The sequence below is a fragment of the Zootoca vivipara genome, chromosome 10, assembly GCF_963506605.1.
Source record: "Zootoca vivipara chromosome 10, rZooViv1.1, whole genome shotgun sequence".
Taxonomy (NCBI): domain Eukaryota; kingdom Metazoa; phylum Chordata; class Lepidosauria; order Squamata; family Lacertidae; genus Zootoca; species Zootoca vivipara.
This window is the reverse complement of record NC_083285.1, coordinates 70,675,219-70,691,407: the sequence shown is the minus strand read 5'-3', so window position 1 is coordinate 70,691,407 and position 16,189 is coordinate 70,675,219. Positions and strand designations below refer to the sequence as shown.

Sequence of the window (16,189 nt, the reverse complement as noted above, 5' to 3'; positions counted from 1 at the left end):
ACCACTGGTCTTGCTAGCTAGGGATGATGGGAGTTGTAGTCCCAAAACATCTGGAGGCACAAGGTTGGGAAACACTGCTCTAACTGCATCCGGACTCTCTCCAGACATTTTATGATCCTTTGAACCTGACGTGGCTCCCCAACCTGAAGCCCCCACCTCTGTCTCCAGGTTATTGCTAGGCTGAGGGATCATGACACTTGCCTGCCCCACGCATAGCACGTTGATTGCAAGCTCTTGGGGGCAGAGAGTTGTCCCTTTTATTTCCTTGTGTTGTTCTCTGTGGGTTTTATATGTACAGTATCTATAACAGCAACAGCAACTTTCCTCACCTTCTGTTCCCCACAGTCGGCTCTCGGTTTTGAGTACAAGGGTGAAGTTGAGATGCACACCTCCCAGAAAGGTAAGCTTGGAGAGATTCCTGCTGCTTCCTCTCAGTCATCCTTTCCCCCCTTCCTCCCTTCATTTTTTTGTTTTTCAGAAAACATTGGAGTGCTGCATCACAAAATTTGGAGAAGTGTGATTTTTGAAGGGCGTTTGTGTTTTGGTTTGTTTCTTGGTTCAGGAAATGTCTGACTGCAGCCATCCCTCTGCCTCTCTCTCCATGTGCTTCAAGGCCTCTGGAGAGGGAAGAGGCATTTTGAGCATATGGAGAAGCACAGGAGACCACATTTGTCCATGGCTGGAGGACAGGCTAGAGGGTGACGATAGAGGCACATAGATAGAGCTATGCACCAGAAGGCGATGCAAAAGAATGTTGTCTCCTACTGGAGTTCAGCTCAGCATGGAACGCAGAGAGCACTCTCTATTTTGAGCATTTGGTGTGCCACACTTCAGCCATAAAGACTTCCAGATCATCTCACACACGGTCAGAACAAGGCAGTCCCTACCTGCAGGCTCACAGTCTAAAAAACACAACACACGAGGGAAAATGGGCAGGAAGGGAAGAGGAAAAATAAAAACTCAGGCACCAGTTTCTAACCAGCTGTTCCTAGAAGACGGTTGGATGGCGCCTTGTACGCCTCCTTCCAGCAACTTCTGCAGCCAAGCTGGTGCCGAACGTATCACTCTGCTTTTCTTTCAACCACATCAACAAGGCCGAGAGAGAGGGGGGTCTTGTCATCTGGGGAGCCCAGGGCTTCCAAACACAATGCCCAGGCTTGCACCCCAGGGAAGTGACTTTGGTCCTGCTAATGCAGCAGTTTGGCTTCACTCCCAGAGGAGCACTCCTTTGGTTCTCATGTACTGAGCGGAATCATAGAACAATAGGATCCAGAATCAGCAGTCTGATTGGTCCGCAGGAGCCACCCAATCCAACTCCAGGTGGAAGTGAATCCACAACCTGATTGGCCCACAGGTGTAGCCCTGAAGTAGCCAATCAAGTGAAGCCCATTGTGTAAATAATGTATATAAGCAGATGGTTTTGGGAAAAGGGCCATTCTTCTTCTCTTCTTCTCCTTGATGACTAAGAGCTGAATAAAGAGCATGAAATTCACTCTCGACTCCGAGTATATTTCAGCTCTTGAGAGCCGAGCCTTCAGCAACGGTGATGAAAGGAGCTTTCTGCTTGCCATCTCTTTTCCTCTGAGGCATCCTGAGAGCCCCACGGTGGCAGCTGAGGGGGGGAGAGGAGGTCTGATGGGGCTGGCCTGTTTCTGCAGAGCTGGTGGAGGGAGCTCGGCTTCCCAGCTCTATCTCACTCCTGCCATTTCTGCTGAGGTGGCCCAGCTCTTGTAGGTTGCAGCTGTTTCTGCTGGATCAACCCATCACCGCCTGCTGGATGATTTAGAAGGATTGGATCCAGCATCACTTTCGCTGTGCGTGTGTGCCGGTATCCATACTCAGCAGAGTTACATCTCAACACAGCTCCTTCCTTGGAAGCATCTTCAGGGTTGAGGGTACACACAGTAGGCAATAAACACTCATGGACGCCATAAAGATTCGGTCAAGTGTAGAAGTTTACTTGACAGGCATAAAAGCATATTGGTAGCAAATATATACAGACATTCACCACTGCTGTGGCCAAGCCTGCTTAGAGTCCAACAAGAGTCCAAGACTCTCTCTGCTTCTCTCACTGCAAGACTCACAACAACTTACGACAAGTTACACAGAACCGTTGTTACCCACTGCGCTTGTCCAAAGAACACTTTCCACAGAAAATGTCCTTGCATAGACAAAGCCATCTCAGCCTTCTGCTGCTTCTTGAAACTTCTCTGTTTCTGGAACAAATAATAATAATAATAATATATTTGTACCCCGCCCATCTGGCTGGGTTTCCCCAGCCACTCTGGGCGGCTTCCAACAAAAATTTAAAATACGTTAAAATGTCACACATTAAAAACTTCCCTGAACAGGGCTGCCTTCAGATGTCTTCTAAATGTCAGGTAGTTATCTCTTTGACATCTGATGGGAGGGCGTTCCACAGGGCGGGTGCCACTACCGAGAAGGCCCTCTGCCTGGTTCCCTGTAGCTTTGCTTCTCCCAGTGAGGGAACCGCCAGGAGGCCCTCGGCGCTGGACCTCAGTGTCCGGGCAGAACGATGGGGGTGGAGACTTGGCTGAGGCCATTTATGATTTGCCCCTCCCCCCCCAGTATATCCAACAGGGTCTGCATCTCTCTGAAATTCACCAGGTTTCACCTCCTTGCAGATTACTCCATTGGCTTTGGGGGCAAGTACGGTGTGGAAAAGGACCGCCAAGACAAATCTGCCCTGAGCTGGTCGCACAAAGAGGAATCGAAACCCCACGAGTCCCAGACAGGTGGGTGTCGAATGCCTCCCAGTTCAGAGAACGATGTGGGTGGAGCTCTTGGAACGAGACAAGCAAGCCTTCATTGTGTTGCATAGCTGCCAAGTTTTCCCTTTTCTCGCGAGGAAGCCTATTCAGCATAAGGGAAAATCCCTGTAAAAAAGGGATAACTTGGCAGCTATGTTGTGTTGTTGAGCCCAGCCTTCCTCAACTTGGTGAAGTCTAAGGATTGCTAAACACCATCCCTGGCTGTTGGCCATGTAGGCCACAGGGAGTTGGGGTGCAATAACATCTGGAGGACACCTGGCTGTGGAAGGCTGGAGTCCTGTGTTTGGGAAGGATATTGGCAAGCTGGAAGATGTGCAGAGGAGGGAGACCAGGATGATCGAGGGTCTGGAAACCCAGCCTGACGAGGAACGGTTGAGGGAGCTGGGTATGTTTAGCCTGGAAAAGAGGAGGCTGAGAGGAGATATAGGAGCCAAAGATCTAAAGGGTTGTCCCATGGAAGAGAGAGCAAGCTTGTTTTCTGCTGCTCCAGAGGACTCCCAAACGGATACTTTCAAATGACAAGAAATGAGATTCTGTGGAACATTAGGAAGAACTTTCTGACAGTAAGAGATTTTTGACAGTGGGACAGACTCTCCCTCAGAAGGTGGTGGATTATCCTACCTTGGAGGTTTTTAAACAGACGCTGGATAGGTATCTGCCAGGACTACCTTAGCTGTGATTCCTGCATTGTAGGGGGTTGGAGAGGACCCTGGAGTCGTTTTATGATCCTCTGTTAACTATCCATAGCTCAGTTGTTGGGGGAAACCTGAGAGCTTGTGCCTATAGAATAGAGGTTGCTAACCTCCAAACCACAGGGATGAAGTGGCCCCCCGCAGGCATATTTCCTTCCCATCCCACTATTTTGGGCACCCCATGAATCCCAGGTGGGGGAAACTGAGGCTGTTGTGCCTTGGCCTGCTTGTGAGCTTCCCAACTGGGGCACCTGATTGGCCACCAGGAGAACAATGGATCCCTTCTGATGTGGGGCAGACCACGGAGCAAAATGGGGTCAGCTCTTGTGGGCTGGAGCCATGGCAAGGAGAAATGTAAGGTACTACACTTGGGCAAAAAAAAATGAAAGGCACAAATACAGGATGGGTGACACCTGGCTTGAGAGCAGTACATGTGAAAAGGATCTAGGAGTCTTGGTAGACCACAAACTTGACATGAGTCAACAGAGAGAAGGAGGAGGGAGAAAGATTGTTTTCTGCTGCTCCAGAGAAGCGGACACGGAGCAATGGATTCAAACTTCAAGAAAGAAGATTCCACCTAAACATTAGGAAGAACTTCCTGGCAGTAAGAGCTGTTCGACAGTGGAATTTGCTGCCAAGGAGTGTGGTGGAGTCTCCTTCTTTGGAGGTCTTTAAGCGGAGGCTTGACAGCCATCTGTCAGGAATGCTTTGATGGTGTTTCCTGCTTGGCAGGGGGTTGGACTGGATGGCCCTTGTGGTCTCTTCCAACTCTATGATTCTATGATCTTTCTGAAATTCACTCGCCCCCCTTGCAGATCACGCCGTTGGCTTTGGGGGCAAGTACGGGGTGCAAAAAGACCGCCAAGACAAGTCTGCCCTGAGCTGGTCACACAAGGAGGAATCGAAACCCCACGAGTCCCAGACAGGTCGGTGTCCACTGCCCCCTGGTTCAGAGAATGATGTGGGGTGGGGTGGGGTGAAGCCCTTGGAAGAGGCTGTCAAATGTATAGAGCCCATCATGGAGATGGGCTTGCCTTTGCTGAAAGGCTCCTGTGGCTTGGTTTCTGGAGGGCAATTCATTTGCTCCCTTTCCCCCCTCCCACATTGCAGATCATGCCAAGGGATTTGGGGGCCGCTATGGGGTGCAGAAGGACCGGGTGGACAAGGTAAGCAGAGCTCACCCCTCCACCCTCCACCAAATGCCCTCTATGGGGCAAATAATCCATCCTGATAAGATCCTGTGAGCGCCCATGGTTGACCTTCTCAGAGTCTGGTTCTGGGAGGGAATGATGCACAGCCTCTTGCGGAGAACCTGTGGCACCTCCGTCCTGGCTAGCTGGGTGTACTGTGAACCTCTCTTTGCAGAGCGCTGCTGGTTTCAACGAGATGGAAGCTCCAACTTCCTCGTATGAGAAGACAATGCCTGTGGAGGCCGGTAAGTCTCTTCCCAGGTCAACCTGTCAAGGTCAGTGCTTAGATGCCCACAATGATCCATGAGTGATGTTGGAAAAACCCCTAGAAATCGAGACCCCCTAGTTGCTGGAAGGGAGCTACAGTGGTGCCTCGCTTAACGAATGCCCTGCTTAACGAAATTTCCGCTTAACGAAAGGATTTTTCGAGCGGAGGTTGCCTCGCTAGATGAATTCGTTTTATGAAAAATTCGTCTAGCGAATCGCGGTTTCCCATAGGAATGCATTGTAATTCAATTAATGCGTTCTTATGGGCAAAAAAATAAAAAAAATATATCAATGCATTCCTATGGGATTCGCTAGACGGATTTTTCGTTATAAGAAAAGACCCGTGGAACGAATTAAATTTGTCTAGCGAGGCACCACTGTATTTGCACCAGCCCCTTAGCAAGCCGTCCAGAAAGGGTAGGTGCCTCCTGTACTATGGGCTCTAGACTGAGCCAGGGAGCTGGAGAAGATGCCCCCCAAGCCCCCCCCAACTCCACGATCCACTATAAAGTCAAGTTGCATCATGCATGCATTTTACTCTAGAGAATTCAGTCATACACGCTTGGCTGCAGCTCCACTCCAGCCTTTTTCTTCTGCCTTCACCTCTCTCTCTCTCTCTGCCTGCCTGCCTGCCTGCTTCCTCCTCCTGTCGACAGGTTGCTCACATGTGGAAGAGTGAGGGGAGGCAGTGGAGACACCAGGGGAAGGGGCCTCCCCACGGGGCTTTACCCTCCCCCCCCACTTGCCAGCCAAGGTAAAGGTAATTTTGGCTATGCTCATGACCCTCAGAACCAACCCTCCACATATGATATATTTTAGAACGTTGTTGGTTGGTTCATTGTGCATTTAAGATGCCCCCTAAAAGATCGTAACCCAATTTTGCATGACGGTTCTTGAAATTACTGATTTCACCTTCCTTGGGATAAAATTGAGTACCATTCTGAATCAAGATGGTGGACTGAACCTTTTGAAACGGCACTGATTTTAACCACTGATCTTGAAGCTGCACTGATTTCAAAACTGCGCTGTTTTCTTTTGCCTCTTCGAATTCCTGCGCTACGTTGGGTACGAGGCTGTTAGTTTTTATAACAAACTGTATTATTCAGTGGGTGTGGGTGGAGGGAGGCCCCCACAGCCCCCACTACCAAGTCCTCACCCTGAACCTTGTCATTGTCACCAGCTTCTGCTGGAGCAGGGAACCTGAGGCAGCGGTTCGAGAGCATGGCCAAGTCAGCCGAGGAAGATAACCGGAAGAGGGCAGAGGAGGAGCGAGCGCGTCGGCAGGCCCGGGAGAAGCAGGAGCGCCAGGCAGCCCAGAAGCAGTTGCAGGAGCAGGAGGAGCAAGGCCAACAGGAGCAGGAGGTGAGGCGCATGGTCATTCATGTCCTCTGTGGACCAGTCCAAGCCAGGCCCAGCGGCAGAGCAAGCCGATTGGGTGTCTGGGGTGGCGCATGTGAGCTGCGCCCAGGGGTGGGGCAGGATGCTCCCCTGGGCTTCTGAGGAGTCTGCCTGTTTCCTCCCACTCAGCCGCCCTACAACTGAGGGGGAGGTGGCGGGCGGACCCTTTGGGGCAGCGCGGAGCCTGCGGGCGCCCAAGCCACCGTGTCATTCCCAGGAGAGACGCGTGGCTCAGGCGCGCTGCTGCAGGCCCCGCAGTGAGTGCCAGCCGGCATTTTGTCACCCCCCTCAGTGGTGACACCCGGGGCGGCCCACCCCCACCGAACCCCCCTTCCTCCACCCCGGCCAGGCCTCTGGCTAATCTCAGGTTAAGCTGCCTTCAGGTGTGTGTGTGGGGGGGGGGTCAGGCAGGCATTACACATCACCCCAATCTCCCACTGAGCAACATCGCAGGGGGCGTCCATACCATGCATTGTGCAGCGGAGGGCGAGAGGAAGATCGAAGGTCTGGAGACCAAGGCTTATAAGGAACGGTTGAGGGAGCTGGGTGTGTTTAGCCTGGATAAGAGAAGACTGAGAGGGGGGGGGGTCTTCATCTGGGGCAGGCGGAGGCGTCCGGTTGTGTCGTTGCAGATGCCCCAAGGCGTTTTTTCCTCCCAGCAGTTGCTCCTCCTCTGGTCCCCTTTAAACTACTGTCATAAAATTAGTTTTCAATTACAACAATCCAATAATAGCCTCGTTATTACAATGCCAAATTATAAAACAATTACTAAGACCAGTGCTTTTTTTTCTGGGGGGGGGGGGATGCAGCGGTACGCTTACCCCTAAACATTTTGTGAATCCTTGTCCATTTACTGTATTTATTTCCCCCGATTTAAACTATAAAATGGCGGTTTTATGGAGTCAAAATGAGAGTACCCCTAACATTTTTTTAAAGCACTGGCTACCAATCATTCTGATACCAAATTTTATAATTTAGGTGCCCCCCCCCCATGCTAGAATTGATGGTTTGATGATTTTTTTTCCTGCCTTCCAAAATATTATTAACTTCAATTACACTCCAGTCAAAATAGCAATCCCTTATACAACAACTGCAGTATTAACGACTTCCATTCGTATCAATTCATTAAATGATTTATAAAACTACAGGTGAAGCATTCAAACTATATCCTTGTTCTTCCTGTGTGGGGCAATTATTCTGTCCGTGTTGTTTCTTCCTGTCCTTGTAAAATATTATGTCTATCTTTTCCTCGTTGTTGCTGTTCTCCATCACGCCTTGGGTGGAGCTGATATCCCATTTTAAACTACTGCATTTTATGTTTCCAGCTTTTTGTATCTTACCTGATCTGTATAAGTTCTCTGGGAAAAAGGCAGAATATACAGTAATTTTATCCTTTCATTTTATCATTTCAGGAAACCCAGAGAAGTGAGGAGCCAAGGAGCAAGGCTCCAGCCCCAAGACTCTTGCCAGGGCCCATGAAAATGGACAGAGAGGTCCTTGGCTTGCCCCCTGTGCCACCGCCAGCCCCTGAGCACCAGGTAAGGGCTCACGCATGGCCAAGATGGCGATGCTTTGGGGAACACCAATGGAGAGGGGCCACCCAAGAGGTGTAAAGTGGCCAAGGGGACTGGAGAGTTCCTTTCAGTCTGTGGACTGACCTCCTGTCCCTGGAAAATAAGGACACTTGGTGGGTCTGGGGTGCCTGACCTACAAGCACCTGAAATTCTTATATTCTTAAGCTTAGGTGAAGGTTATGGAATGAAGGTATTAATTTTACTGCATGCAGCAGCACGCTTAAGGAAAATGTTATGAAAATGATGTATAGGTGGTATTTAACACCGGTTAAAATGTATAGAGCAAAAAATGAATGTTGGAAGTGCAAGGAAAATGAGGGTACTTTTTACCACATGTGGACAAGAAAGGTAAAAGCTTTCTTGGAAATGATATGTAATGAGCTAAAGAAAATGTTTAAAAACCACTTTCGGTAAGAAAACCAGAAGCGTTTTTATTGGGGATAGTGGGTAGAGAGATACCAAGACAAGATAAAAAATTGTTCTTATATGCAACAACTGCGGCAAGAATTTTGTTAGCCCAAAGATGGAAACCACAGGAGTTACCAACAAAAGAAGAATGGCAGGTGAAGCTGATGGACTTTGCAGAACTGGCAAAACCGATGGGAAGAATCCAGAACCAGCGAGACCAAGGATTCCAAAAGGACTGGAACAAATTTATATTACCCTGTTTCTCCGAAGATAAGACGTAGCCATAAAATAAGCCGTAGCAGGATTTTTAAGCATTCAAGGAATATCAGCCATACCCTGAAAATAAGACATAGTGATAGGCGCAGCAGCAATGCCGGCCGCGGAAGGAGGAGGAGGAGGGGAAAAAAATAAGACATCCCCTGAAAATAAGCCATAGTGGCTTTTTTTGAGGAAAAATAGATATAAGACGGTGTCTTATTTTTGGAGAAACACGGTATATTTGAAGGACAGCTGTAAGCAATGAACATCACTGGCAGGGTTATCTGAAGATTTGTAAGATGAAATTGCTACCTATTCAGGTTGAGTAATGTAATATTTTAGGTAATGATATAACAAGGATAGGAAACAAAGCGAAATGTAAAGACGCAAAGTTTAATTTTGTAAACCACCAGACGGGAGGGAGGGAAGCCGTTAGGTTCAGTTGAGCCAAAGAGATAAAATAAGAGGATAGGATGTTATGCAATGTGATTATATGTAAAACCAATAAAAATAATTAAAAAATAAAAATAAACTCAGGTGAATCACTCTGAGCTGGCAGGGCTCTCATTCCCCCCCCCCTATTCCCGATGCTCAGGCGGCGCCAGAAGAGGAAGAGGAACGCCCTCCAGATCTTCCTCCACGGAGCCTGCCCTGGGACGAGGGCGTTGCAGAGCCCCCCAAGCCGACTTACATGCCGCCGCCGCCGCCGCAACCTGTAGACACGCAAAGCCAGGACTACGGCGGTGACTATGAGGAAGTTGGGGGGCCCTTTGACCGCCAGGAGCCGCCCAGCTTGGATGAGGATTACGCCGACGGTGGGGACTACGAGGAGATGCCGGGCGGCCTTGATGGGGACGAAAGCATCTACGACAATGCTCTGGATGCTGACCAGGAAGACTACGAGGTGATCCCGGATCAGGTCCTCAGCAACCGCGGGGGAGCGCCCTCGGCAGGTGAGAGAAATGGAGGCATTCCTAGCCCTACCTGGTGGTGCTGCCATTAGTGATGATGATGATGATAATACAGCGGTACCTCTACTTATGCACACCTCTGGTCATGTATCCTTCGGGATACGCATGCGGCAAACCCGGAAGTATTTCCCCGGGTTTTGCCCCGCACGCATGCACAGAAGGGCTCTACCGCCCCACGCGCGCATGCGCAGAACAGGCACCTTTGGTTGCGAAAACCTTGGGATCCGACCACAGTTCTGGAACGGATCCTGTCTGCCACCGGAGGTACCACTGTAATAAATTGGTTTCCCCAGCCACTCTGGGCGGCTCCCAACAAAATATTAAAAATGCAATAAAACACCAGACATTAAAAACTTCCCTAAAGAGGGCTGCCTTCAGGTGTCTTCTAAAAGTTATGCAGTTCTTTATCTCCTTAATATCTGATGGGAGGGTGTTCCACAGGGCGGGTGCCACCACTGAAAAGGCCCTCTGCCTGCTTCACTGCAACTTCACTTCTCGCAGGGAGGGAAGGCCCTTGGAGATGGACCTCAGTGTCCCGGCTCAACCATGGGGGGGGGCAGTTCCTTTTTTCTAAAAAAAAATGTTTCGGGGTACTCTCATTTTCCAACTCATATTAAAATACTGCCCCTCAACGAGGCCAAACTTAGATTCAAAAAATGTTTTGGAGTATGCGTTCCCCTGTGTACCCCCAGAAAAAAGCACTGGGGGTGGGACTTCTGCATGCAGAGCAGGTGTTCTGCCACTGAGCTGTGGCTCTTCCTATGGATATTCATTGATTTGTTAAATTTGCATGCTGCCCTTCATCCAAAGATCTCAGGGTGGTTGAGCAAAGAAAAAAAGACGGAATAAAACCTACACAATAGAACAGAACAAAACTATAACCCCACCTCTCCCACAAACACATTTAAAAGGCTGCAGGATATTAATCAGTCAAAGGCCTGGTTGAGGAGGAACGGTTTTGCTTGGCGCCTAAAGGTGTATAGTGAAGGCGCCAGGCGAACCTCCCTGGGGGAGAGCATTGCACAGATGGGGAGCCACTGCAGAGAAGGCCCTGTTCTCGTGTTGCCACCCTCCGGACCTCTCAGGGAGGAGGGCACACAAAGAGGGGCCTCAGAAGGTGATCTCAGGGTCTGGTAAGAGGCGGTCCTTGAGGTATTGCGGTCCTGAGACATTTAAGGCTTTATAGGTCAAAACCAGCACTTTGAATTGGGCCCGGAAACTAATTGGCAGCCAGTGCAGCTGGGCCAGGATTGGCATAATATGCTCAAACTGTCTTGCCCTGATTAGCGACGTGGCTGCTGAATTCTGCACCAGCTGAAGTTTCCAAATTGTCTTCAGAGGCAAGTCCCATGGATAACACCTTGCAATAATCTAACCTAGAGGATATCAAAATAGCACCTTAAAGTAGCACCTTAAAGACCAACTAAGTTTATATTTTGGTATGAGCTGTCGTGTGCATGCACACTTCTTCAGATACACTAGAAACAGAAGTGTCAGACCCTATATATATACAGAGGGTGGTGGGGGTGGGTGGGAATGGGTGATGGGCTGATGGGAGTGGTAAACCTGTGGATGGCTGTTAATGGCTGCTGATGGCTGCAATTAGTCCTGGACTGAGGTGCTAAAGAAAGCTTGATCATGCATAATGAGATAAGAATCCGATGTCTCTATTCATCCCAGGTGCTTCCATGGTTTTAAGCTTGGTAATGATTTCCAATTCAGCAACTTCTCTTTCCAGTCTGTTCCTGAAATTTCTCTGTAATAAAACAGCTGCTTTGAGATCTTGTATAGAATGTCCTGGGAGATTGAAGTGTTCTCCTACTGGTTTTTCAGTCTTATGGTTCCTGATGTCAGATTTATGTCCATTTATCCTTTGGCGTAGGGTTTGGCCTGTTTGTCCAATATAGAGAGCTTCCCATTCCCACCCACCCCCACCACCCTCTGTATATATATAGGGTCTGACACTTCTGTTTCTAGTGTATCTGAAGAAGTGTGCATGCACACGAAAGCTCATACCAAAATATAAACTTAGTTGGTCTTTAAGGTGCTACTGAAGGAATTTTTTTATTTTGTTTCGACTCAGACCAACACGGCTACCTACCTGTAACTAGAGGATATCAGTGCAGCTGAGGTTGGGGGGGGGGCAAATGGAGGGCTGCCTTTTAATGCACCTGGCAATGCTAAGTGCCTGGGGCGTTCTTCCATGCTTGGTGCAAGTCAGCTCACCCCACTTTCTTCCCTTGCAGGAGCGAGCCAGTCAGGGCTGTGTGCTCGGGCCCTCTACGATTACCAGGGAGGTCAGTCAAATGTTTTGCATCCATTTGGGGCTTGGGGTGTGAGGGTGGTGGTGATGGGGTTCTGGAGAGATCACCCACAGCAGACACCATAGAACCATTGAATGGTAGAGTTGGAGGGGACCCCAGGTCTTATCTAGTCCAACCCCCTTTAATACAACATTGTCACGGAGAGGTTGTTGAGAAGAGGAGATAAGTGGCTATGTTATATTTGGGGGGAGGGTTCCCTAGGGTTCAGAAAGGCAGGGGCAGGAGGAGTGTGGTATTTTTAAATATTCATTAAATGCACACACCACTTGGTGGTCAGAAAACCTCAAAGCGGTTTGCAAAAAAGGATACTAAACTTACCCGAAATAAAAGTGGACAGCAATAATTCCAGACATTCAAGATAACCGTAGACTAAAAACAGGTTCAAACTGCCACCAACTTTCTAAGCAAAGGGGTAAGCTTGTCGAAGCAGTTTTTAGCAGGCATGCAGTGAAGGTACCTGCCTGAGATCAATAGGCAGGGAGTTCCAAAGATATATAAATGGGTATCATGTGATAGCGGTAGCAGTGCCAGTTCTGCCAGTCAACACAAGTAGGCACATGTGGGGCAGGTAAACTGGTCCCAGGTTGTTAAAGGCTTTATATATTAATAGTTACTCCTTGAACCTGTCCCAAATCGGCAACTCTGAGCGCAGGTGTTATATGCTAACAAGGCCTTGTGCCCGCCAGCAATTGCACTGCAGCATCCTGCGCTCACAGCGGCTTCTGGATCAAACGCAAAGGAAGCCCCCTGTGGAGCGCATTCCAGGTTCAAGGAGCCTTGAAGTAAGCAAGGCACGAACTGCTGCAACCAGACTTTTCTGATGCAGGAATGGTTGCAGCCGTCAAGTGATGCATCACAGGTGTATATTATGGGTTGGCACCTGCAGGTCCTTGACCCCTAAAGAGCAAGCTTAAAGACCTCCTTCTTTGGAGGTCTTTAAGCAGAGGCTTGACAGGCATATGTCAAGAATGCTTTGATGGTGTTTCCTGCTTGGCAGGGGGTTGGACCGGATGGCCCTTGTGGTCTCTTCCAACTCTATGATTCTATGATTCTACGTCCAGGAGCAAAACTACGTAGGTTCAGGGTGGGCTTTGTACTCGGAAAGACAGATGGGGGGTGCCAAGCCGATACAACGGAGAGGCAATTGGTACAACTGAGACCCCCCTTCTTTCTTCTTCTTCTTTGGGGATCCCTCGTAGCCGAGTAAGATTGTCTTCCATAAACACAGTTTTAACAGTGACTCTGTTAGCGACTGTGGAGGCCAATTCTGAAGCCACACGTCCTTCCACAGTAGGGACATTGGTTTCCAGGCAGAAGTTAATCACAGTGTGGATTTGCCAAGCGTGCCTTCCTCTTAGCACGTTTCTCCCTTGCGTCCTGAGATCGAGTTTCTTCAAAGCCCATGACACCTTTGGTCAAGGCTGTTCTCCAATTGGAGCGCTCGCAGGCCAGTGTTTCCCAGTTGTCAGTGTTTATACTACATTTTCTTAGATTTGCCTTGAGTCAGTCTTTAAACCTCTTTTGTTGGCCACCAGCATTACGCTTTCAATTTTTAAGTTCAGAATAGAGTAGTTGCTTTGGAAGACGATCATCAGGCAGCCGCACAACATGACCAGTCCAACGAAGTTGATGTTGAAGAATCATTGCTTTGACACTTCTGTAACCCTGCTGTGGTGCCCACAGCAATCGCAACTGACTCACCCATCCTCTTTTTCCCTCTCCCTTTTTGTCAGAGGGGGATGATGAGATTTCCTTTGACCCTGGAGACACCATCACGGACATCGAGCAGGTGGACGAGGGCTGGTGGCGTGGATCCTGCCAAGGCCGGCATGGCCTCTTCCCAGCCAATTACGTGGAGCTGCTTCCGTGATGCTCTCCGTTGTAATGTGGAAACTCTGTGTGCCCCAACCCCTCTGTGCCCACAACCCGGCTTCCTTCTGTTTCACACCGATAGGCTCCAATCCAGCCCCGGAGTGGAGAAGAGCTTGGCTTTCCCCTCGCATGCATCTCCCAATTCAGTGAGAGAGAGAAATTTGCTTTTCCTTCCGAGTACAGTTTCTGAATTTGCTCAGGCTGCCTCTGGGCTTGATGTTTCCTTCCTGTTCTTTCTTTCTGAGGGAACCGCAGCTGCCTAATTCAGCTCTCCACAAAATCATAGGACTGCAGAGCTGGAAGGGACCCTGCGGGTCATCTAGTCTGACCCCCTGCAGTGCAGGAATCACAGCTACATAATCTCTGTTTGAAAACCTCCAGCAAAGGAAACCCCACCTCTAGATCGCTCGAAGCAATACAATGATGCACAAATCAGAAACGCAGTTGGAAGTTTGAAAATTCCGGGAAGGAGGCAGTGAAGTTCAAGGGGTAGAGTGGGTGTGCAAAACACAAGCTCAGCTGCCTTGCTCTGGGCAACCTCAGATGCTGCATCGCTGGATCACACACACACACACACGCCTTGTAACGTAGGTAGAGGGTGTGGGAATGTTAGGGATGTGGATTAGGATATATTATTAGATAAATCCTATCCAAGCTTGTGTTAGCAAGCTTCCAATATCAGCAGAGTGACATTCCCCTTTTGTGCGCAGCAAAGCGAGTGCGTTCAGGTTTGCTAAAACCTGTAAAATATTATGCTTCCTGGCAAAGTCCCCTTTGTCCCTCTTAAAAGAAATACACAACACAGTGTTTATAAAATAAGATAGTGTTTACTTACAGTTTCATCCTGAGTTAACAGCATAATCTCAGAAAGGCAGGCTTACGTAGAAAAGTTACAGATATATACATGTGGAGACTACTTAGTAAAGTAAGGCTCCATCTGGTCTCTCTCTTGGCTGCAGGCCAAGAGGGAGAACCATCCTATCTGGAGATTCTCTGGAGATGTGTTCCCATCGAAGGAGAAAAGGCTAAGAGAGAGAATGGCTGCTGGCTAGGGGCTTTTGTCCCAGCTAATCCATCTCATCTGCATATCTGGAGGAACAAGAACTTAGTCAGGTGTCCCTCCAGGTGAGTTCCTGTTAGTGGACACTCTAGGAACTGTTGTGACTTGTCTGTCCCAGTGTTCCATCCCACAGAGGGGAATCCCTGCTTCTTTTTTGTGTTGCTCATCTTGCAATGCTCTGCCAGGGGGAAAACATGCATGACTCATCATACATGGTGTGCATAAAAGGATAAAAAAGAGAATAAAGTCATTTATATCAACTCAAAACTCTTGCATGTGGTGGATAGCATATGTCAGCCTTCTGCAGCTCTGCAGCCGTTTTGGACTATAGTTCCCTCAGCCCCATGCGGCTGCGATGGCTGGTGCTAAAGGGAGCTGTGGTTCAGAGCATCTGGAGGGCGCCAGGTTGAGGAAGGCAGTGTTCTGAGTTGGTGCCTCTCCATTTCAAAAGAGTCCTCAGGGTTCCTAAGAATACTCCCCCACATTGATCCCTCAGCTATTAAAAATGAAGTGAGACTTGTGAAGCTTTCACCACTCCTCTTTCTGAAGGTCTCACAATCCCCACCCGGCTGTGGGCAGATGCTTTTGGGTGGCCCTAAAACCTCCGTTAATTTTAGGGCATTGTTCACTTGCAACAGGCTTCCAGCAGCACATATTGGAAGACTCGCCAGCTTGCAGGAAGGCAATTTTCTGACTCCATTAAACACACGAACACATTGTCACCACGCCTCCCCTGCGGTCTCAGGGCCAGAAACGAGATCTGGGGCAACCGAGTCAGATGGGCAGGGAATAAATAATGATCTTCATCACCACCTCATCATAAAAGCCAAGCCAACGAACCAAATCAAAGATCACAGACACACCATACATTTAAAGTGCATGGCTTGCCTCAAGGAATCCTGTAGCGTGCTGGGGGGTGGGGGGAGGTTCTGATATGTACAGTGAAAATAATAATAATGGGTTGAGAAAGTTGTATTTCCTGGGCTGTGGCTGGATGTGAGATGGCTAAGTGCCAGGGGTGGTAGAGAGCAGTTGGGTAGAGACTAAATAACAAAGATGGCGTCCATTTGGCTATATAGTGTATGGAAATGCTCTTCCAGACTCTTTGAAATAATTTTCATTTGATTTTAAAAGTGTAGAGTTCTAACAATACCAAATACATATCCATATTTAGAGATTTCTATGAATCTCCAGACTTCCCACCATCCCCGCCTTGAGTCCTATTTCCAACTGCATATTATTTCATCATCCATGTTTTATACCTCTCCATATTGGCCATAGTATTGGTTGCATTGCAAGTGTTATTAGAATCCTGCTAATGTTTTCATCTGCTTACAGTGGTCTCCTAAATAAATTATAAATTCTCCCCATTCTTTCTTGAAG

General features: G+C 48.7%; 1 protein-coding gene across 2 annotated transcripts in view; it reads left to right on the top strand.

Moving 5' to 3' along the window:
• Nucleotides 1–15,709, top strand: part of HCLS1 (hematopoietic cell-specific Lyn substrate 1) — a 35,873-nt gene extending 20,164 nt beyond the window's left edge. The window contains exons 6-15 of one of the 2 annotated variants that reach the window (XM_035128421.2): nucleotides 346–400; nucleotides 2,646–2,756; nucleotides 4,300–4,410; nucleotides 4,595–4,650; nucleotides 4,850–4,919; nucleotides 6,122–6,303; nucleotides 7,752–7,877; nucleotides 9,175–9,532; nucleotides 11,797–11,847; nucleotides 13,608–15,709. In XM_035128421.2, the coding sequence (XP_034984312.2) occupies nucleotides 346–400; nucleotides 2,646–2,756; nucleotides 4,300–4,410; nucleotides 4,595–4,650; nucleotides 4,850–4,919; nucleotides 6,122–6,303; nucleotides 7,752–7,877; nucleotides 9,175–9,532; nucleotides 11,797–11,847; nucleotides 13,608–13,744 (1,257 nt within the window). In that variant the 3' untranslated portion in view covers nucleotides 13,745–15,709. The remainder of the gene's footprint in view (nucleotides 1–345; nucleotides 401–2,645; nucleotides 2,757–4,299; nucleotides 4,411–4,594; nucleotides 4,651–4,849; nucleotides 4,920–6,121; nucleotides 6,304–7,751; nucleotides 7,878–9,174; nucleotides 9,533–11,796; nucleotides 11,848–13,607) is intronic. The other variant, XM_060279328.1, reaches the window with a different exon arrangement.
• The last annotated feature ends 480 nt before the right edge of the window (nucleotides 15,710–16,189 follow it).